At 43.0% G+C, this 24,009-nt stretch overlaps 1 protein-coding gene across 1 annotated transcript; it reads left to right on the forward strand.

Annotated features, from left to right (window-relative positions):
- Positions 1-1,070: 1,070 nt before the first annotated feature.
- Positions 1,071-23,989, forward strand: LOC100562075 (zinc finger protein RFP-like). The gene is made up of 7 exons (XM_062973633.1): positions 1,071-1,941; positions 3,476-3,571; positions 4,724-4,954; positions 6,029-6,051; positions 8,873-8,991; positions 11,059-11,091; positions 21,973-23,989. Exons 1-7 carry the CDS (start codon positions 1,537-1,539, stop codon positions 22,488-22,490), a joined length of 1,425 nt encoding a protein of 474 aa, XP_062829703.1. The 5' UTR covers positions 1,071-1,536; the 3' UTR covers positions 22,491-23,989.
- Positions 23,990-24,009: the final 20 nt, after the last annotated feature.

Consider the following 24,009-nt stretch of genomic DNA (forward strand, 5'->3'; position numbering starts at 1 on the left):
ACATGGGGCCATGCCCGACATAAAAATACAATAACAGCAATAAAACAAAAAGCAATTTCACATCAATAAGACATCAACATGTCTATATGTTTAGCAGTGTGGGATTCACAGGAGGCAGTCTGTCTGTAGGCTAATTCAGTTGAAAAAATATTTTTCTCTTTTTCTTTCTTTTTTAAAAAAGGATAACAAAATGGAAGGCTACACCACAGATGTTACCACGTCTGACAATAATTAACTTGCACATTACATATATAGGCAAAATATTGTAAATATTTGCCAAGATATCATCCCATTTGCCTGTATTGAGTGACACCAGATTATCATCTGATCTTGGAAGCTGAGCAGTGCCATACCTGTTAAGGACTTGAATGGGAGCCCAAAAGTGAATCCTAGGTGCTGTGGGTAATATGTCTGTGGAAGGAAGCACAATGTTCGCAACCAGAAATTAGGAAGTCCAGTGTCACAATGAACTGAGGTCCTTCCCCCTGGGAATCCAGAGGAAGATTATGAAGACCCTCCAAAGCGACTGCCATCCCCCCCCCTGCCCCCCAAGTACCTGCTTATACAATAGAGTCTCACTTATCCAACACTCGCTTATCCAACATTCTGGATTATTCAACGCATTTTTGTAGTCAATGTTTTCAATACATTGTGATATTTTGGTGCTAAATTTGTAAATACAGTAATTACTACATAGCATTACTGCGTATTGAACTACTTTTCTGTCAAATTTGTTGTATAACATGATGTTTTGGTGCTTAATTTGTGAAATCATAACCTAATTTGATGTTTAATAGACTTTTCCTTAATGCCTCCTTATTTCCAACATATTTGCTTATCCAACATTCTGCCGGCCCGTTTATGTTGGGTAAGTGAGACTCTACTGTACCCTCTTGTCCCTCCTTTTCCCTGGGTCTCCCACATTCCTTTCTCTCGCCTGTCTTTCTCTTTCTGCTGCAACCCAGGGTGTATCAACAATGTAGATTTAATGGGGTTTGTAGTTGTAGATTTACAAGGTACTCAGCCTTCTCTTGGTGAGTGCCGGTGGCTCACCAAACAACTCCTAAAGTCAAAGCATCCTTTATGCCTCCCAAGCCAGGACTGTATTATCTCTTTGTTTCCTGATTTTAAGCAACATTGGGAGGAACATGAGCATGCAATATAAACGAACCAAGAGAAAGAAAGCTCTGCCAAATTCTTATGGGGAGAATTGGCTGAATCTAAGCTGCATAGGGATTCATATGTCACAACTAGCCCTTTGAATTGTGCCTGGAAATACACCAGTAACCAAAGAAGCATCTTTTAAGCAAGAGAGTTATATGCTTAGAGAATAAGTTGAATGGTGCCCAGGAAGGCAGAGAAAGGGGGAAGGGTCTTATGTTTCGGGATGAGGCATTGGGGGAGACCAGAAGTTGCAGCGCCAGAGGTTGGGCAGAGGCGGAGTCAACAGCTGCTTTCCAGAAAGAGGAAGTCTGAGAAAGGAAAGTTAAGGCATTAACTCTGTCTTGACTCCGAGGTGGAGCAGCTTCAGCAACCATGGCCTCTGGAGACTCTGTGAAGAAGCTCTGTGAGGAACTGGCCTGTCCCATCTGCCTGGAGTATTTCAAGGAGCCTGTGACCATCTCCTGTGGGCACAATTTCTGCCAATCCTGCCTGGATCAATGGTGGGGGGAGAAAGAGGCCTCCTGCCCACAATGCAGGGAGAAAGTGCAGGAAGGGGACATCAAGCGGAATTGGCAGCTGGCGAACCTGGTGGAGATTGCCAAGGAACTGGGGAGTCAGAAGGCAGGAGAGAAGGGGAGTGTCTGCCAGAAGCACCAGGAGCCCCTGAAGCTCTTCTGCAAGGACCACGAAGCCCCCATCTGTGTGGTGTGCGACAGGTCAAAGGAGCATGAAAAACACAAAGTGATTCCTCTGGATGAAGCATCAAAGCAGTACAAGGTAATAGGGGTAAAATAGGGACTCCTCACAAAGTGTTGTGGTACATCTCCACCTCATAATACAGGTCTGTATATTTTCCCTGATCCTGAGCTTTTCAGGGATCTGGGGGCATCTAAACTGTAGAATAAATGCAGTTTCAAACCACTTTGCACGCTCCGACACCTATGCGACAAACCATTGAGGTGGTAATGCCATATTAATATTATGTACAGTAGAGTCTCACTTATCCAACACTCGCTTATCCAACGTTCTGGATTATCCAACGCATTTTTGTAGTCAATGTTTTCAATATATCGTGATATTTTGGTGCTAAGTTCATAAATACAGTAATTACTACATAGCATTACTGCGTATTGAACTACTTTTTCTGTCAAATTTGTTATATAACATGATGTTTTGATGCTTTATTTGTAAAATCATAACCTAATTTGATGTTTAATAGGCTTTTCCTGAATCCCTCCTTATTATCCAACATATTCGCTTATCCAACATTCTGCCGGCCCGTTTATGTTGGATAAGTGAAACTCTACTGTATTATATCCACGGGCCCCTGGTGGCACAGTGTGTTAAAGCGCTGAGCTGCTGAATTTGCAAATCAAAAGGTCCCAGGTTCAAATCTCAGGAGTGGAATGAGCACCCGCTGTTAGCCCCAGCTCCTGCCAACCTAGTTCGAAAACATGCAAATGTGAGTAGATCAATAGGTACCGCTCCAGCGAGAAGGTAATGGTGCTCCATTCAATCATGCTGGCCACATGACCTTGGAGGTATCTATGGACAACACCGGCTCTTCAGCTTAGAAATGGAAATGAACACCAACCCCCAGAATCGGTCACAATTGGACTTAACGTCAGGGAAAACCTTTACCTTACCTTTTATTATATCCACAATCCTTGTATCTCAATTCACACCCAGGCATCCATACTAAACAAGAAACTTCGACCTTCTAGATGTTACTGTACCGCAACTCCAATTGGCTCTTGTCACAATGATGGGGAATACAGGAGTTGTAGTCCATCATCTCACAGAAAATCACATGGAGGGCTGGATTCAGCCCATGGGCCTGAGTTTAACACATGTGCCTTTAGGAGATGAGTTAAAGCCTCCTTTCTTCCAGCCCCAATGTGGATACAAAGCAGAGCAGAGGGGACGTTCTAGTGTTAAATACATAGACATTACCACCCCCTGGAGATTCTTTGTACATTAAATCATGGAATGACAAAAGGTGTGCCAATTTAATCAAGCCTGACTTCTAATAGGTTTGCTGGAAATTTGCATTCAGCCCTTTCATCTTGTCTGGAGCTGAGCCCAAAAACAATGAAGAAATTGTACCTTCATCTCCCACCTGGAGATGGGCCACAAAAATGGGATAATCCGGCCCTGGTCTTGATATCTGGCGACTCTATTTCAGACATTGATTTTCATTCGTTTCCACCAAGACTTCTTTATTGGGCACTTGGGATTACTAGATTACTTTATTAGAAAATTGTAAACCTTGAAAAAAAGAAGTGAGCAAGGGCTTTGTCTACCTTTTCAGGATCGGATTGGGAATTTTCTGGAGTCTCTGAAGAAGGAGAGAGAGAAAATTCTGGCCTTCAAAGCAGACGCAGCGCGGGAAAGCCAAGATATGCTTGTAAGTGGCATTCCTAATGGAAAATGAGAAAGTATGACCTCTTTGAGTGTGAATCTGGACAATCAGGGAAGGACGTGCTTTGTCAAAAATATCTACCATTTATAAATCATAGAATCATAGAATAGTAGAGTTGGAAGTGACCAACCCCCTGCCAAGAAGCAGGAAATCGCATTCAAAGCACCCCCGACAGATGGCCATCCAGCCTCTGTTTAAAAGCCTCCAAAGAAGGAGCCTCCACCACAGCCTGGGGGAGAGAGTTCCACTGCCGAACAGCCCTCACTGTGAGGAAGTTCTTCCTGATGTTCAGGTGGAATCTCCTTTCCTGTAGTTTGAAGCCATTGTTCTGCGTCCTAGTCTGCAGGGCAGCAGAAAACAAGCTTGCTCCTTCCTCCCTATGACTTCCCCTCATATATTTGTACATAGCTATCATGTCTTCTCTTAGCCTTCTCTTCTGCAGACTAAACATGCCCAGTTCTTTAAGCCTCTCCTCATAAGGCTTGTTCTCCAGACCTTTGATCATTTTAGTTGCCCTCCTCTGGACACATTCCAGCTTGTCAACATCTCCCTTCAACTGTGGTGCCCAGAATTGGACGCAGTATTCCAAGTGTGGTCTGACCAAGGCAGAATAGAGGGGGAGCCTGACTTCCCTGGATCTAGACGCTATAACCCTATTGATGCAGGCCAGAATCCCATTGGCTTTCTTAGCAACCGCATCACATTACTGCCTCATGTTTAACTTGTTGTCCATGAGGACTCCAAGGTCTTTTTCGCACACACTGCTGTCAAGCCAGGCATCCCCCATTCTGTATCTTTGCATTCCATTTTTTCTGCCTAAGTGGAATATCTTGCATTTGTCCCTGTTGAACTTCATTTCGTTAGTTTCGGCCCATCTCTCTAGTCTGTTAAGATTGTTTTGAATTCTGCTCCTTTCTTTTGGAGTGTTGAAAGATCCTAATAGCCTACAGACAATATTGATCCAAGCCCATTCCAGTGGGGGGCCCTTGCAAGTCTCCATAAGACTCTTTCTCCACTGGATATTGACATTTTCTATCTGATGAGACACAAGTTGCGTTTCAAGGCAATCTGAAGAATTTAGCCCAAAGACAATTTCTTTCTGCCTCTCATTCCTGTTTCTCTTTTCCTTTATTCTAGGAGAAAACCCAGAGAGAGAAGGATAAGGCTGTGGCTGCATTCAAACTCATGCACCAGTTTCTAGAAGAACAAGAGAGGAATCTTCTGGCAAAAATGGAAGAGGTTGAGAGGGAGATTTCAGCCAAAGGGGAGGAACATCTGGCCAGACTCTCTGAGGAACTCTCCTCTCTCTCGAAACTCATCCAAGAGATGGAGGAGAAGCATCAGCAGCCGGCAAGTGAACTCCTCCAGGTAAGGCCCATATTGTCCCCATGAGAGGCTGAGACAGTGACACTTCAGCCTTCTCATAGTTCAGTGTACACAAAGGTGGGATTGTCCAGGCAAGAAGTCCATAATCCAGGAACAGATTTAATATGACAGTCCAAGATCCATAATTTTAGACACCAGTCTATGTGGGAGGATTGTGCTGAACGGAGAACTTAAGTCTGCAAAAATCATCCTCACATAGTTCTCCCGTCATTCCACGTGGGTCAGAGCAGCTGTGGCATCCTTTATCGATCTGCTGGCTCTATATGCAATCTGATGTTTGTCCAATGTGTGTGGAAGGCAAGAAACGATAGGCCTACCGACCAGATTTTCAAGGCACTTCATGATGATGGAAGTGAGTGGCACTGGTCTGTAGTCCTGAAAATTACATGTAGGGAACCGGTAATTGAGAAGCTAGAAGCAAACTGCTTTCCCCACATGTGTGTGTGTGTATGTGTGTAATCGTTATGTTTGTCTTTTTACAATGCAAGAATTTCTCAATTGCATTAAAATTAAAATTGAAGAAAGAGATAATAAACAGTAATGAAGAAAAGCAGGTTGATAAGGGTATTTAGATGTATGGTCACTGGACCATGAACAGCGCAATTGAAAACAACTGTAATGTCAAATGTGCGCAACCTGATATGTGTCTGTTATCAGTGATAACATGACTATAGTGGAATAGGGGATCCATGCAATACAATCCTTAGATCTAACTCTGGTCCTGATGGCCATCCAGCACCCGGGCCTTGGCTGACGCTGGAACTAATCCCAGCCTGAGACCCCTCACCACACTAACATTGCCTTCATTATTATGAAGTGTGTGGCCTTGATGTAATCCAGTTTGCCATCATGCTGCAACATAAAGTCTTGCATTTAACAGTATTTAGGTGGCTCTACCAAAAGGTTTTTGCAAAATCATGGCACTAAAATAGATGCCCCATTATGTAAAGCTTTACTTCAGCCATTTCAGTTAGCTGGTAGCACTACACTTTCGGAAATATGCACATAATCTCCATTCAAATGTGTGTCCTGAATTCTTTTTTCTCTTATTTACAGGACATCAGAAGCTTCTTACAGGGGTAAGTTAACCCCCCATAAAAACTTGCATTTGCATGTGAAGCACATCCCTCTCCTCTTGCAGAAATTGATGGAGTTGGAACTGATGGCCCATGAGGCTCCTTCCAACTCTGTGATCTTGTGGGTATATCTCTACGCCATGGATTTGTAGCAGTTTGACTGCACTTTAACTGCCATGGCTCAATGCTATGGAATCACAGGAGTTGTAGTTGGGTAAGGCATCTTCCCCTATGAACCTTCACGATCTCTAAGATCTTCTGGGGAGGTTCTCCTCTCACTTCCATCCCCATCACAAGCACGGTTGGTGAGGATGAGAGAGGGGGCCTTCTTGGTGGTGGCTCCCCGGATCTGAAACTCTCTCCCCAGGGAGATCAGGCTGGAACATGCCTTTTCCATCTTTCGCAAAGAGCTAAAAACGTGGATGTTCAATGTGTTGTCGAAGGCTTTCATGGCCGGGATCACAGGGTTGTTGTATGTCTTTCGGGCTGTGTGGCCATGTTCCAGAAGTATTCTCTCCTGACGTTTCGCCCACATCTATGGCAGGCAGCCTCAGAGGTTGTGAGGTATGGATAAACTAAGTAAGGAAAGGAAAGAATATATATCTGTGGAGAGTCCAGGGTGTGGCAAGAGTCCTTTGTCACTGGGAAGCCAGCATTAATGTTTCAGTTAATCACCTTAATTAGCATTGGAAAGGTTTTGTCTCTTGCCTGGGGGCATCCTTTGTTCAGTCATTAGCTGTCCTCTGCCCTCAGAGTGTTGGTTCCCATCTACTGTTTTGATTTTAGAGTTTTTTAATACTGGTAGCCAGATTTTGTTCATTTTCATGGTTTCTTCCTTTCTGTTGAAGTTGTCCACATGCTTGTGGATTTCAATGGCTTCTCTGTGTAATCTGACATGATAGTTGTTGGAATGGTCTGGCATTTTTGTGTTCTCAAATAATATCCTGTGTCCAGGCTGGTTCATCAAATGCTCTGCTATGGCTGATTTCTCTGGTTGAATTAGTCTGCAGTGCCTTTCATGTTCTTTGACTCTTGTTTGGGCGCTGCGTTTGGTGGTCCCTATGTAGACTTGTCCACAGCTGCATGGTATCCGGTAGACTTCTGCAGAGGAGAGAGGATCCCTCTTGTCCTTCGCTGACCGTAGCATTTGTTGGATTTTCTTTGTGGGTCTGTAGGTAGTTTGTAGGTTGTGCTTCTTCATCAGTTTGCCTATGTGGTCAGTGGTTCCCTTGATGTATGGTAAGAACACCTTTCCTCTGTTCCACTGTGCTTTTGATTAGACGATTCCCCAGAAAACCTTGGCCCCAGCTATGACCTAAAATCTTGTCCTTGCATTTTACTATTGTTTCTTACCCAGGGTTAGAGTGCTCTATTTTGTACGGCCTCTATCTCTACATTTTCCCATCTGACATCTGCACTTTATCCAACAGCCCTGGCCTCACCATTGAGTTGCACTAGCCAACCCACCCGAGCCCAAAAGCTGTTTACTATTTCATGCTCACTGGTTGTTGTTGATTACTGTTTTATACTGTGTTGTGTTTTTTGTTTTGTTTTATATTGTCTTATGATGTTGTTTATGAATTTTAATGTGTTACATTTTAACTATGTTGTAAGCCGCCCTGAGTCCCCTTGGGGTGATGGAGGCGGGATACAAAAATAAAGTTATCATCGGGTTATTGTATGTTTTTCGGGCTGTACGGCCATGTTCCAGAAGTATTCTCTCCTGACGTTTCGCCCACATCTATGGCAGGCATCCTCAGAGGTTGTGGGGTATGGAGAAAACTAAGCAAAGAGGCCCGGGCTGTGGCGCAGGCTGGTGAGCAGCCAGCTGCAACAAATCACTCTGACCAAGAGGTCATGAGTTCGAGGCCAACTTGGAGCCTGCCTTTTTCTTCTGTCTTTGTTCTATGTTAAGGCATTGAATGTTTGCCTTATATGTATAATGTGATCCACCCTGAGCCCCCTTAGGGGTGAGAAGGGCGGAATATAAATACTGCAAAATAAATAAATAAATAAATAAATAAATAAATAATATATATCCCTGAAAAGTCCAGGGTGAGAGAGGCCAGTGTGAATGTTGTTAATCACCATAATTAGCATTGAAAAGCTTATCTGCTGTCTTCTTCCTGCCTCCGGGGCATCCTTTGTTTAGAGTCGTTAACTGCCCTTGGTTGATTCATGTCTGGAAATCCTCTGTTTTCAGAGTGTTGCTTTTTATTTACTGTTCTGATTTTTGAGTTTTTTAATACTGGTAGCCAGATTTTGTTCATTTTCATGGTTTCCTCCTTTCTGCTGAAGTTGTCCACGTGCTTGTGAATTTCAATGGCTTCTCTATGTAGTCTGAGAGGATAGTTGTTGGAGTGGTCAAGCATTTCTGTGTTCTCAAATAATATACTGTGTCCAGGCAGGAAGAAGACAGCAGATAAGCTTTTCAATGCTAATTAAGGTGATTAACAACATTCACACTGGCCTCTCTCACCCTGGACTTTTCACAGAGATATATTAACCTCTTTGCTTAGTTTTCTCCATACCTCACAACCTCTGAGGATGGCTGCCATAGATGTGGGCGAAACGTCAGGAGAGAATACTTCTGGAACATGGCTATACAGCCCGAAAAACATACAACAACCCGGCCATGAAAGCCTTCGACAACACAAAGTTATCATCATCATCATCATCATCATCATCACTCTTTGGCAGAGAAAGCAAAAGACCTTTTAATACAACAAGTCCAGGCATCAAGCCATAACAATCAAAGTGGGGTCAAACAGCATGAATTCTATAATGTAGATATTTTTCCGTGATATTTTTCTCTTTCCTGCAGTTATAAGGAAAAGGAGAAATTTGAGATCCCTGTGGCTTTTCCTCCTGCCCTGAAATGGAAGATCTGGGACATCTGTGACATAAATCCCTTTCTGGAGGGTGTCATGAAGCAATTCAGAGGTAAGGCTGATTGTCTGCAAGGATTTTCAGGGAGGTGTAACATTGGTCTGAAAAGGGAAAATGAAATTCTTCAAAGCGTTGGGAGAGTTAAGGTGGAGAAACAGCCAATTTTTTTAAAAAAAAACATGAATAAAATTTTGTTGTGTATTTTTTTCGATTGTTCTTTAATTTTTTATTTCACGTACGGATTAAAATTTCTGTTGTGAAGCAAAATGAAATATAAATATAGAATTCCCTGGCCAACCTAAACTTGTTCATGTACTTTACCAAATAAATATATGCACAATTATATATATATACACACACTAGATATATCATGAAATTTTTTGTTGGTGTACTAATAAAATCTGTATTACTGTATTAAATTATTTTTATTGTTTTGGGTTGCATTAAACAGATTAAAGTACTTTAGATAGGTCAACAAAGGAACAACAGGTTAAGAAAGTTAAAACTACCTGAAACCATGTACAGTAGAGTCTCACTTATCCAACATAAACGGGCCGGCAGAACGTTGGATAAGCGAATATGTTGGATAATAAGGAGGGATTAAGGAAAAGTCTATTAAACATCAAATTAGGTTATGATTTTGCAAATTAAGCACCAAAACATCATGTTTAACAACAATTTGACAGAAAAAGTAGTTCAATACTCAGTAATGCTATGTAGTAATTACTGTATTTACAAATTTAGTACAAAAACATCACAATGTATTGAAAAGATTGACTACAAAAACATTGACTACTAAAAGGCAGACTGCATTAGATAATCCAGAACGTTGGATAAGTGAATGTTGGATAAGTGAGACTCTACTGTATATAAATATTTTGTAATTACGGTAGGTCATGAAGGTTTTAAGAAACTGACACATTTTATTTTGTTCCAAATAAAGCTAGTGTGAGCCTAATACTTGGAGAGGCATATGTATATAGGGAGAGGGGTTCTTTCAAGATCCCAAGCCTTTTAGGACATTAAGGCCACAACTACACTGTTACTCTAAATCCAGATTATCTGCTTTGAATTGGATTATATGGCAGTGTAGACTCATATAACCCAGTTCAAAGCAGATAATGTGGATTATCTACTTTGATAATCTGGATTATATGGCAGTGTAGATTCATCCTAAATGTCATGGTAAGCCCCTTGAATTCAGCCCAATCCAGACCACCTTACAATAACCTTGTCCACCGGAGCCAGACCATTAAGCCCCTTTGTCCAGTGCAACTCTGTGGCCAACCTCTATTAGATACTGGCCATGGTGTCACGCTGGAGGACCTAGAGATCCCTAGAGAGGTGTTCTCTGTAGGAATTTCTAGGTCCTCTAGTGAGACTTTGCCCCCATCTAGTGCAGTTTGAAGCGAGCTTCCAACCATGGTGGCTCAACAAGAAACTCTCACGAAAGTGTTTGATGGAAAGCTCTCCAGGTGCATCAAAACCCTGCCGTTTGAGTAATCACCATCCAGGTGTCACTATGGTTCCAGAACTTTCTATATAATCTCCAGTTTTCCTTAGTAGAGTTTGAAACTGATTTAAGTGGCCGCAATGGATGTCCACTGTAGGATTACTCTTTGGAGTTAGCTGTAATCAGTGCACGAATAATGAAATCTACTAGTCTTAATCTCGGTCTGTGAGTTGGCTGGCATTTCTGTATAGCAGCCTTAATTATTAATCCATTGAGACAAATCTAAGCGATGAAGGAGGCAGAGGTGTCTTTCCCGCAACCCGTCCTTTGTCTCCTTCCAGTGTGAACTAGGGAAGAGTGGCCCCTTCCGCTCCGTCACCTTGTCCATGTATGAAATGTTTCTGCTGATCTACAGCTATGGCTCCTGCACATTGCAGCACGGGATGCATTGACTGTATTCCATGCCTGGCCATATATTGCTTGTCAGTGCAGTGACGCACATTGGACAACCAATGCCACCATTCCCAAATGAGGCATAACTGTGTGCGGTAGTTGAAGTTACGCTCCATGTCTTGGTTGAAGGATCTAAGTCATCTGAAGTTGTTTCCTCTTGATTTGTGAGAGTCACCTTGTCCTGCTAAGTCTCGCTCTTTCCTTTCTCTCTTTAGACTCTCTGGAATCTGGACTTCAGCAGCGAAAAGGTAAACAAGAAAGGTTTTCTTCAGAAGGGGTTTACCATGGTCTTCTCTCTGAGGCTGAGAGAGCAGGAGTTTAAAACCGCATTAATTCAACAGTGTAGATGCATTCTTAGATGGGCTTAATGGCACCCCAAGTGACCTTGAAAAAAAATAACCCATCCATTTTGAACTAAATTGAAAAAAATGTGTTTTGACTCTGAGAAGCCCAGGAAGCTTCCAATGGGGGAAAATCCCCTCCTCAAGATTATTTTGTATTTAAAAAGTGCTGGTTGGGTGGCCCACCGATCACAAAAATAACCCATGGCTCACACTTTGCCCAGCCATTAACCCCTTTTAACTCTAAAAATAAGCCTACCTCCATACTGTGCTGTTGCTCTTAGTGACCAAACGACAATGTGGCATCATTTAGAAAAGTCAATTTTTAAGTTTCTCAAATTCCAAAATCCTGCAACAATCATAGCCACAGGACTTGTGTAGTCCCAAAAATAATGTTCTCACATTCTGCTCACTGTGATATTTATTACCAAACAGGTTAAATAAAATGACAAGAACAACAACAACAACATTTATTCATACCCTTTTTTATCACTCTCAAAGGAGATTGAAATCTCCAATATCCCGGAGATTTAAAAAATAACAGTCAGCACCCAGTGTGCCGTCCGCCGGACAATAAAAAACTATAAAACTGAAACGTGCTGTCCTTTATCCGGGCGAACTGCAAATCCCTATAAGCTGTCCTATAGATATTGAACGACTGAGTCTGGATAACTTCAAAAAAGGATGTTTATTCATACAAGGTTGTAAACCTGGCACAGATCTTAAAGTTGCAGAAAATGAAACAAATTTCCATAGGTTTTAGTTGCAGAATTATCCCTGGTTCCAGAAGGCAAAGGTGATTATAAAACCACTATACCCTAATCACGCTGTCTATATTAGAAGGAGAAACTCTTTCCTTCCCTATCTTTACAGCAAAGATTAGTTCTAGAAGCGATGGAATAACCCTGCTCCTCTAACTAGATTTCCTATTCCAGATCAGTATAATTCAATACTTATCTAATTTGGATAGGCTTAGATTGGCCTGGTTTTGAGGATGATTTGTCCCAGTTAGCCTTGCACAGCTCCAGCACGTTGGAAGACTATAGCCAGAATGAAGCTCCAAAATGGAGACTAGACCCTGGTAAAAAGGGCGGTCCTAAGATGTTTCATTCTTTGACCAATCACTGCAAAGAAAACTGCAGCCAGCTCTTGCAGATTCCAAGCCATTTTTCCTAGGCTTTTGCAGCCAGAGGCTCAAACAAAATGTAAAGGAGGGAAAACAAACAAACGACCAATAGGTAAGGCAAACCATCGTCCTGGGGGACGGAACACTCCCCGCTAAATTCCCAGGATGTGGGAATTTACCAATCAAAAACATACAAACACCTTTGTATACACAACAATACAAACACTAGAACTTTAAACATCTCCAATAAGCAACACGAGGTCACTAATTGGTCTGTCCAAAATGGACACTTTGCCTCTGTTGCAAGTCTTTAATTGAACTTTCCTGACCTTACCGTCTGGGCAAGGAAAGGTCTTTAATACAATGCCCATGGGCCATGCATGGCGGGGCAAGTCTTTGTCCTTTAACAACACAACGTTGTTAACCTCAATGTTGTCCTGTGGGCTTTGCCAGATTCTTCTAGCTTGAAGCTGGCTTAAGTACTCAGCTTTCCACCTTTTCCAAAAGTGGTTGGCCAAGGACTGCACCTGTTTCCACAGGGCACGGTGAGTTCCGTCCGGAACTGGCAACATGATGTCCTTCCATCCTGGCACCTTTTGTGTCAAAATAAGTGCAGGAGTCAGTGATTGTAAGTTCTCAGGGTCACTGGTAAGGGGAACCAGCGGCCGGTTGTTGATAATTGCGGTAACTTCCGCCATAAGTGTCACCAAAACATCATGCGTCAATGACCTATGACTCAAAAGCATGGCATTAAGGATTTTGCGACTAATACCAATCATCCTCTCCCAAACACCACCCATGTGGGAGGCGTGAGGAACATTGAAAGTCCACATAATTTGTTCAGTATTCGTAAAGTTCTGAACCTTTGGGTCTCTCCCAAACCTAGATACACAATTGAGTTCTTTGGTCGCACCTACAAAATTGGTGCCACAGTCCGACCGAATTGACTTAATTGGCCCTCTGAGGGCTATGAACCTTTTTAATGCGTTTAAAAATGATGAAGTGTCCATCCCTTCTATGACTTCTATATGGACAGCTCGTATTACTAAACAAGTAAACAAAACTGCCCACCTCTTGTTATTTACAACACCACCCCTGGTTTTCCTAGTGACAACCTCCCAAGGACCAAACACATCGATTCCCACATGGGAAAAGGGTGGGTCTGTCAAAGTCCTATCCTGAGGTAGTTCTGCCATCAACTGACTTTGACAGTTTCGCCTAAGGCGCCTGCATTTAACACATTTGAAAATACAACTGTTGACCAACCTTTTGGCATTAACTACCCACAGACCTTCATTTCTAAGGGCTGCCTCAGAGTTCTACCCTGATGATGGATCCTTTCATGGTGATGCCGAACGAGCAGCAATGCAGTGTGACTATTAGGGGGTATGATGATGGGGTTTTTTATGCACGCCTTGAGTTTAGCTTTGGCTAACCTTCCTCCAACTCTCAAAATACCCTCCTTGTCTAGAAATGGGTTTAACTCATTTAGAAGACTTTGATTAGGGATGTTGAGCCCTTGCTCTAGCCTAGCTATTTCCTGCTTGAAAGCAGATCTCTGTACTGACTTGAATATGACGCTCTTAGCCTTTATCATATCCTGGACCTGTAAAGGCTCACTATCTTTGCAAGCTAAACGATGTATAAGCCTAGCAACTGCTCTAAGAAGACTGTGCCACTCCGAAAAACATTCAAAACGGTGTGGTTCCAGGCAAGATCTTTGGCCCATCTTGATTTCTGTGGTTGATTTGCAGGCTTTCACCTCTGCACTTCGTGAGACTTGAGCATTCATAATGTCCGAAAACCTTTGCTCATCTTTCGAGAGCGCTGTGGCTTCGTCTCTCTCAGAGACTTTGAAAATGGAGGAATACTCTGGAGTTATTGCTTGGCAGTAGACTGAGATGTGACTTAGGCAACTGCGCACAAGTGTAGGACGTCCACCTTTAAGCACCTGTGCTTGATTGGAGTCCAACGACGATGGTGGGTGCATCTTGTTTATGCACACTGGGCCTGTAACTGTCCAGCCTAGTGGTAGCAGCTGAGCAATGGGCGCCCCTGGAGGTCCCTTAACTTGGTCGTTCACATAGAACAAGTTCGGACAGTCCGCACCAAGCAGAAGGGCAATTTCCACATCTGGACGGAAAGCAGGTATGGCATTCTTTAATCGTCGCAAATGTGGATGAGCCTCCACAACTTCCCTAGTTACAATTTGTTTTTTGTTCCGAGGGATGGAGGAACACTCAATCAGGTCTGGCAACTTGAACTGCCTCTTCTGGTCGCAAGAGGAAACAACAAAGCCAGATGCTATGCGACCCTGAAACTTCTTTTTTCCTGCACACGTAGTCATAGTGTAGTCAACCATCTTGGTTTTAAGGTCAAACATGCGGAAGAACTCTGGAGTAGCCAGGGAGGCGTCGCTCTGTGAATCCAGGGCCACATAGAGTCTCTTTCTAAGCCAAGGGCTCTTGGCTGGATATACATCCGCTAGGCAGATAGGATGACAAACTCTGTACTGGTGCGAGTCAGAACACAGCTCTGTACAGGCGACTGCTGAAACCTCCACCTGCATCTCTGGTACGACTGGCTTGTCGGTGTCTTCGACTGCTGACTTTTCTTTTGGTGAAACGTTCCCTTTGGGGTGGGAGATGACACTGGAGTTGTGCATTGCGGTGCAATGCTTGAGGCTGTTGCATTTCTCACACTTGACGTTTTCTTTGCAGTTGGACGCAAAGTGTGGAGTTGCTCCACAGCATCTAAAGCAGATTCCCTGCTTTTGAACTAGCTGTTGCCTTTCTTTGTATGACTTTCTACTAAACTCCCTGCAGTTGGCCAAGCTGTGAGGCTTTTGGTGGATAGGGCAAAGCAACTCTTTTACCTCCGACCTGGGTTCATCAGTCTTGTGTTGAGTTTCGACTGCCTTTACACTGACAGGTCTATTGGCCTCTCTAGGTGGTTTCTTGTCCACTTCAGGCGCCTTCCCTGTATGGATCCCTTGATATAAGGTGGGCAGGCCCGTCTGTGGATCATTCCTTTCCCTGGCCGCTCTGGTGATGAACTGGACCAGATGGGAAAACGGTGGGTACGCCTGAGAATGGGCCTCCTTGTAGTTAAAAACCTGTTTCCCCCAGTCTTCCTGCAGGGCAAAGGGAAGTTTGTCCAGAATCTGCCGCTGGGACAGATGCTGATCGAGGCACTGCAGTCCAGGCAACTCTGGATTCTCCTTGGCCGACTCTAACTCTGCAAGAAGATCACTGAGGTCCCACAAGAGCTTGCAGTCCTTGAGCTTTAAGGTTGGGAACCTTTGCAGCTTGTCCATTAGAGATGCTTCAATCTCCGTGCTAGCTCCATACCGCTGGTCTAATCTGTCCCAGGCCTTTTCCAAGGCTTTGTTGGGATCAGCTACGTGGGCTGAATATATTCTCTTAACTTGAGAAGATGATGCTGGACCCAACCAGGCGCCTAGCAGGGTCAGCTCTTCTTCAGGCAACAACTTTAAGTCTCTAATTGCCCTCTTGAAGGTAACCTTCCAGAGAAGGAACTCTTCAGGCTTGTCTGAAAACTTTTCAACTCCCTTGTCTTTGAGGTCTCTTTTGGGACTTCTAAGGATCGAGACGAGTTGGGATTCTGGCGTCGACGGGAACAAGTGTGGCGTTGGCTGCTGTGGGGAGAAATCCCACCATACTCCTTGCGTCGACCTTTGGTCTTTTGGAGGGATGACATCGTCTGTAGATGGACCGATGGTTCCCTTTGGACTTGCTTGTAGGGCCCAATTGGTGGTAGGCTTTGATGGTTTGGCTGACTGTTCAGGAATCTTAGTAGGAGGCACAGGCAACCTGAGCAAAGACGAGCTCCCCGCTATGATGCTCTGAACTTTAGGCAACCCGAAGGCAACTTTAGGGCCCTGTTCTGACCGAAGAGAGAAGTCTTCATGTTCCTCGTCAGAAAGCTGGCTGTTTAAACTATTAAGGTGCACAAGCACCTTGGAGGAAGGGTCCTGCATTGGCAACTGACTTACATTTTCTTCTGTGAGTTGCCCACTTAGGACCTTGGCCAAAGTCTCAGCTTTTACCTTTTTGGCAGTAGCATCCATCCTTATTCTAAGCATTTCTATTTCACATTGCCTTTGGGCCTGTTCTATTTGGAGTCGCTGTTCCTCCTCTTTAAGGTGGAAAGTGTGGTCAGCTGCTTTTGCATCAGCTTCCGCCTCCGCAACCTTGCTCTGTAGCTCCAGACGTGCAGCCTCCTTAATGTGCAAGGCAGCTAGGGAAGAGATGGCACTCCCAGCAGCAGAAGACTTGCTAGAGTGGCTGTGTTTAGACGATGCACGCTCCCTTAGTTTAGATACCTGGCTAGACCGGTTGGACTTAAGACTAAGTGCCACAGCAGGTGATTTTAAAAGATTGGTCTCATGGCTGCATAAGGAAGCTAGGATTGCCCTCACCCTATTTTCTTTCTCATTAGTGTCAGCTAAAACACTCACTATTTCTAACTCTGAATCCTTGGCGTTAATGCGCTCGAGGACCTGGACTATCTTAGACACTAAACCCCTCCAAAGACCGAAGGTCTCTTCGAGGTCTGTCTGTAATATGGATGGCACCCTTGTAATACCCAAGCTCTCTATTCTGCCCATCAATGTTGTGATGCGCTCCCATGCCGAACCTAACCTCACATGGAGGAACTCCTTTTCGTCTATTAGACGGGCTAGCATTTTGGCTGAAGGGTGCTTTATCCTTTGGGGCCTTTCATTCCTACTTTCAGCCTCAGGAGGAGATATACCATCTGTATCATCTTGAAATTGCATAGACATTATGTATTCTTAATAGCAAGTAAATTTACAACAAAGGCAAATGCAATATACCTGCAAGTAAATTTACAATAAAAGCAAATTCAATATATAATACAATTCACAGCACTTAACCATAGCAATATATATCACTAAGTAACTATACTTTACAAAGATTGTGACCTTTGGCACCAAACTTTGGTAGGCAAGCTGCAAAATGCCAACTGACAGCACCTTGCCACTTGATACCTCCCTTGCCCGAGTGACGTAAACTGCCAAAATGGCGACTTCGCCAAATTTTCAAGCACCTTGTGCTCCGCGGCTCGAGGCCTGCCGCCGAAGGAGCACCGAGGCTGGCTTTGGAAAGGAGGAGAGAAGAGACGCCTCCTCCCCGCTGTGAAGGGAGGTCACCACCGCAGGTCAATGAGGCAGGTCACCACCGCAGGACGATGAGGCAGGTCACCACCGCAGGACGATGAGGCAGGTCACCACCGCCAGGCGATGAGGCAGGTCACCACCGCAGGACGATGAGGCAGGTCACCACCGCCAGGCGATGAGGCAGGTCGAAGCCGGCCGAGTGCTCCGGCCGAACTCGCAGCAGCGTTGCCAGGCCTGTCCAGGTTCTAGCCTGGTTCTGGTGGGCTTCACGCCTCAGAGCCAGCCAAAGAACTGTCGCTGGTGCTCCGCGGCTCGAGGTCTACCGCCGAGGGAGCCCTGGACGTTGCTGGGAACTGCACAGCCTGTGCAAACCCAGAAAGCCACTGGGCCACGTGCGCACACGCGAGCCAAATAGCAAGGAAATAGAGCCCCACTATTTGACTCCTTCAGGTCTGAGAGCGGGCTCCACTGCCTCAGACGCTGGTAGAGTCTTTAGGTATGCAGACTGAGCTCAGGCGGAAAAGCCGCGGCCTAAACTAAACTTCCTAAACTATAAAAAACTATAAGCCGTGCAAGCTAGCTCAAGCGGAAAAACCGCTGATCTACCTCAAAACTGTGTCGTCCGCCGGACAATAAAAAACTATAAAACTGAAACGTGCTGTCCTTTATCCGGGCGAACTGCAAATCCCTATAAGCTGTCCTATAGATATTGAACGACTGAGTCTGGATAACTTCAAAAAAGGATGTTTATTCATACAAGGTTGTAAACCTGGCACAGATCTTAAAGTTGCAGAAAATGAAACAAATTTCCATAGGTTTTAGTTGCAGAATTATCCCTGGTTCCAGAAGGCAAAGGTGATTATAAAACCACTATACCCTAATCACGCTGTCTATATTAGAAGGAGAAACTCTTTCCTTCCCTATCTTTACAGCAAAGATTAGTTCTAGAAGCGATGGAATAACCCTGCTCCTCTAACTAGATTTCCTATTCCAGATCAGTATAATTCAATACTTATCTAATTTGGATAGGCTTAGATTGGCCTGGTTTTGAGGATGATTTGTCCCAGTTAGCCTTGCACAGCTCCAGCACGTTGGAAGACTATAGCCAGAATGAAGCTCCAAAATGGAGACTAGACCCTGGTAAAAAGGGCGGTCCTAAGATGTTGCATTCTTTGACCAATCACTGCAAAGAAAACTGCAGCCAGCTCTTGCAGATTCCAAGCCATTTTTCCTAGGCTTTTGCAGCCAGAGGCTCAAACAAAATGTAAAGGAGGGAAAACAAACAAACGACCAATAGGTAAGGCAAACCATCGTCCTGGGGGACGGAACACCCAGCACACAAATAAAAACAAAATAATCTTGATATATATTTACCCCAAATTCTCAGCAAAGTGCTCCTGACATCATCATTGTTGTTGTTGTCATTACAGTATTATTATTATTATTATTATTATTATTATTATTATTATTATTATTATTATTATTTTATTGTGGAATACACACACACACACCTAGAAACATACAATCTTGATATTCCACAATATCACTTATCTATCTAGAGTCTCACTTATCTAACATAAACGGGCTGGTAGAATGTTGGATAAGCAAATATGTTGGATAATAAGGAGGGATTAAGGAAAAGCCTATTAAAAATCAAATTAGATTGTGATTTTACAAATTAAGCACCAAAACCTCATGCTATACAACAAATTTGACAGAAAAAGTAGTTCAATACACAGTAATGCTATGTAGTAATTACTGTATTTACGAATTTAGCACCAAAATATCACAATGTATTGAAAATATTGCCTACAAAAATGCGCTGGATAATCCAGAATGTTGGATAAGTGAATGTTGGATAAATGAGACTCTATTGTACAAGTATTTTTCCCCAGTCCCGCCACCTCCCCATTCTTCCCCTTGAACTCACACCCTTGACTTACCCTTACGTAATATGAAGATACAGGAATACTATTGAATATTTATACCTCAGTACGATCAAGCCTGTAATCATTTCCCTTGATTTCACCAGCTATTCTATTATCACTTGGAAGGCTCTTAATATTATACATCTGTCTGAGGTTCTTAAAAGTACTCATTTCATTTTCTTCCTTATCCTGTATCTCGTTTTATGTTGTTTCCCCGCTTTCTTTCTTCATCCCTCCTTCCTTTTCCCTCTAGAAACAGTTTAGTAATTTTCCTATACTTTTTATAGTTGTTTCATCATGAGGATAATCTTATTTAATTCCTTATATTTAGCTTTCTCCTTTATTCTGGAAATGAGACTCTTCCATTTTGCCTCCCAGGTCTTTTTGGTTTGTCCAGTCCCATAATAGCTTTTCCTTTCACTAATATAGTCTTGAAGTAAATAGTCGGCTAAATATTTATACCAAGTTTTTGTATCCCATTTCTTTTGATCCTTCCATCCTAGGGCAACTGAGGCTTTAATTGCATCTAACATGTGCTTTATTATTTCCTCCCATTCTTTACGTTCCCCATTGACTTCCATTTTTGAACAAAAATTGTGTTTTGTTCCATTCTATCTTTATCCCCAATAGCTCTTCCATTTCCTTCTTAATTATATTATAGAATCTTTGAATTTTTTCACATTCCCACCACATGTGGGTGTATGTTCCAGTTTCCCCACAATTATGCCAGCATTGTTTTGGGCAGGTTCTCGTTATATAAGCCAATCGCACAGGAGGTCTATACCATTTTGTAAGTATTTTACGTTGCATTTCCTTAATCTTTAAATGTTTTCTTTTATTGATTTTATCCAATTTAGAGTCTCACTTATCCAACATTTGCTTATCCAGCATTCTGGATTATCCAACACAGTCTGCCTCCCACCCGGATCCACAGCTGTTTCTCTAGGAAACAAGGCCTCTATTTTCCATTTTATTATTTTATCGAGATCTGTTTTGGGAGTTTCCTTACTCTTCCATTCTGTTAGTTTTTAGACAACCCTCCCCATAGTAGCCAATTACCATGCCCGCACTTATCTTTTATCTCCTCCAATTGTATGATTGTTCCATCGGATTTCAGTAAGTCCTCAATCTTTGTTAATGTTGTTCCAATTTCTTCAATGTTGTTCCAATTTTTAACATATCCTGATATAGCTGGGGTTTCCTGTTCTCTATGGATCCTATTGAGAGTTTGTCTATTTTATTTATTGGAAGTTTATCTTGCCCTTTTTCGCAACACACCATTACTGACATAACTATTAGACAAATCTGATTTTATTTTAACTTTGTCATATCATAAGTATGCATGCCTCCAAGACTACATTAGCGAAAGGAAAAGTTACTATAGAAAAGGCCAAATCAGAAAGACATGGGAGGTAAAATGGAAAGACTTAATTTACAGAATAAAGGGGAAAGACAAATATAAGGAATTAAACAAGATTATCCTCATGATCGAACAATTGTAATAAATATAGAAAATTTGTAAACTGTTCCTGTGGAGGGGAGGGGAGGGGAGGGAGGGAGAAAAATGAAGAAGAATGTAAACATGTGTTACCGATGGAAAATGTTCTGAACGTTTGTATAATTTTATGTAGCACTATTTACAATAAAAAAAACTTTAAAAAAAGAATAAGTATGCATGCCAGCCAAATCTCAGATTTAGCATCTTTCAGCTTTTACCCATGTCAGACAACATGCTGCACAATGTTAGATCTGAAAACAAAACTTTCTGTCTAATGGAAATTAGTTATACTTAGCTAGAATACAATAATATTGCAATATCAAGGGTTTCTTTATTGTGTCAGAAGCGAATTGAGAATATACTGCAAGTCGCTTCTGATGTGAGAGAATCGGCCTTCTACAGAGACGTTGCCCAGGTTGCGTCAAATTTGTTGTAAAACGTGACGTTTTGGTGCTTAATTTATAAAATCGTAATGTAATTTGATGTTTAATAGGTTTTCCTTAATCCCTTCTTATTATCCAACATTTTTGCTTGGCCCATTTATGTTGGATGAGTGAGACTCTACTGTATATGGTTTTTCCGTGATTATTTGTGTTACCATCCTGCTGGGAGGCTTCTCACACGTCCCTGCATGACAAGTTGGTGCTGACAGATGGGAGCTCACACCATCTCACAGATCTTCAAGTTAGCAGTTCAGCCAGCACAAGGATTTAGCCCATTGCACCACCATGGCTACTGCAATGCCAAGTAAGAAGTCCAAATTCCTTCCCCCATACCATTGGGAGTAAGAGCTGGGATGAGGAAGTGTCTCCCTCGTAGGTTTCATGGCTGAGCGGGGAATCGCTCCCTGGTCCTCAGAATCAAAATCAATGCTCAGATCACCAAACATTCTAATGTTAATCTTAGGAAGGAGAGGGACGTAACATAATGTTGAACCTGTCTAGACTTGAGGAGACAAGGGAGGATTTCCCTGTCATTTTATAAGAATGCAAGATAGAAGCTGAATCCTCCAGCAATTTGCATCTTTCTTTCCTTCTTTCTTTTTCCACCCCTGATGTTTTTCCCCCACCAACAGCACATGTGACTCTGGATCCAGACACAGCCCATCCTCGGCTCATCCTCTCTGAAGATTGCAGACGGGTGACGTGGGGACACGAATGGCAAAATCTTCCTGACAATCCTGAGCGCTTCAATCAACGCCTTTTTGTGCTGGGCCAGGAGGGATTCAGAGGAGGCAGGCATTTCTGGGAAGTCCTTGTGAAGGATGGGAAACGATGGTCTGTGGGAGTTGCCAGGAAGTCTGTGCAGAGAAAGGGCTCCATTCCCGATGGCCCTGAGGTTGGGATCTGGCGAGTGGGAAAGTGGGGGAGTGAATACAAGTTCTACTCCAACAACGGTGTGTCCCCACTTCTGACTCTACGAGAGGAGCCCACGAGGGTCCGAGTGACACTGAACTGCGAAGGGGGTCGGGTGGCCTTTTACGATGCAGACTCAGCAGCCCTGATCTATGAATTCCCTACAGACTCTTTCTCAGGAGAGACCCTCCTCCCCCTTCTTTTTGTGTTTGAATCCCAATTGGAGCTCTCTCCCTAAAGATGGAGAACAATGTCCAAAGACTCACAAACCAACTGAGACACAAGAGCAGCTTTGTCTCATTATATCAGGGGGCTGTTAACTCGCTTTCCTCTCATTGTGGAATCCCTCTGCTCTCTCTTACATATTTGCCAAAAACCGACTGGGAGGCTGTTGTGTGAGTGATGAAGGCTTTCCTCACTGCCCATGGATCGGTCAGGAACTTATTCCTTCTGGAAAGATCAGCAACAATGACAACAGCAAAGAGGGAATAAAAGATCTTGATTCATATTTAGTCAATAATTCCAGGTACTGGAATTCCAGTAGTAAGTGGGCAGTGCATTTGGCCCTCTTTCTTGGCCTTTCCCAGGGATTTGCCTGTCAAGGTTTTGGATTTCATACCAAATGTTATGGTTTTCACATGTCACAGAGTCACTCATTGTTTTTTGCTGAGGAACTCTTGGGTTGAGGGGCAGCGGTGTGTAATTGGCTGTGTAATTGAAGTACAACCAGATGCACTCAGCAGAAACCTCATATATAACTCAGATATAAAGAGGCCAGATATACTGAATTAGAGAGGTTCCATGTCGGAAGAAAGTGTCCGTCTGCTTCTCTGAGGGAACCAAGCAGGCTGAAGACACTATCAACTTTTGTTGACCATTTCTGCTACTTAGGCAGCCACTTTTCCACAAAAGTCAACGTTGATGCTGAAATACAATGTCCGTGCACTGAGAGCAGCATTTTTAAATGAAACAGAAAGGGTTTGAATATCAGGACATTCATGGGGATACCAAGATGCTTGTGTATAAAGCTATTGTCCTTCCAACTCTATTGTGCGTCTGTGAAAGACATGGACCATCTACAAATGTCATTCACAACTTCTGGAAAAATAACAACAGCTTTGCCTTAAAAATTGATTCAATGGACAGAGATGGATAAACTCTTGTACAGTATATTGAAAGACATATGTCCAGAACCTCTAGAACAATTGAACACCATGTTGTTGTTGACCATTACCACTTGTGCCAGACAATAAAAAATAACTATAAAGCTGAAACGTGCTGTCCTTTATCCGGGCGAACTGCAAATCCCTATAAGCTGTCCTAAAAATATTGAACGACTGAGTCTGGAAAACTTCAAAAAAAAAAAAAAGGATGTTTATTCATACAAAGTTGTAAACTTGGCACAGATCTTAAAGTTACAGAAAATGAAACAAATTTCTATAGGTTTTAGTTACAGAATAATCCCTGGTTCCAGAAGGCAAAGGTGATTATAAAACCACTACACCCTAATCACGCTGTCTATAATAGGAGAAACTCTTTCCTTCCCTATCTTTACAGCAAAGATTAGTTCTAGAAGCGACGGAATAACCTTGCTCCTCTAATTAGATTTTCTATTCCAGATCAGTATAATTCAATACTTATCTAATTTGGATAGGCTTAGATTGGCCTGGTTTTGAGGATGATTTGTCCCAGTTAGCTTTGCACAGCTGCAGCACGTTGGAAGACTATAGCCAAAAAGAGGCTCCAAAATGGAGACT

Source organism: Anolis carolinensis, chromosome 2 (assembly GCF_035594765.1).
Source record: "Anolis carolinensis isolate JA03-04 chromosome 2, rAnoCar3.1.pri, whole genome shotgun sequence".
NCBI lineage: Eukaryota > Metazoa > Chordata > Lepidosauria > Squamata > Dactyloidae > Anolis > Anolis carolinensis.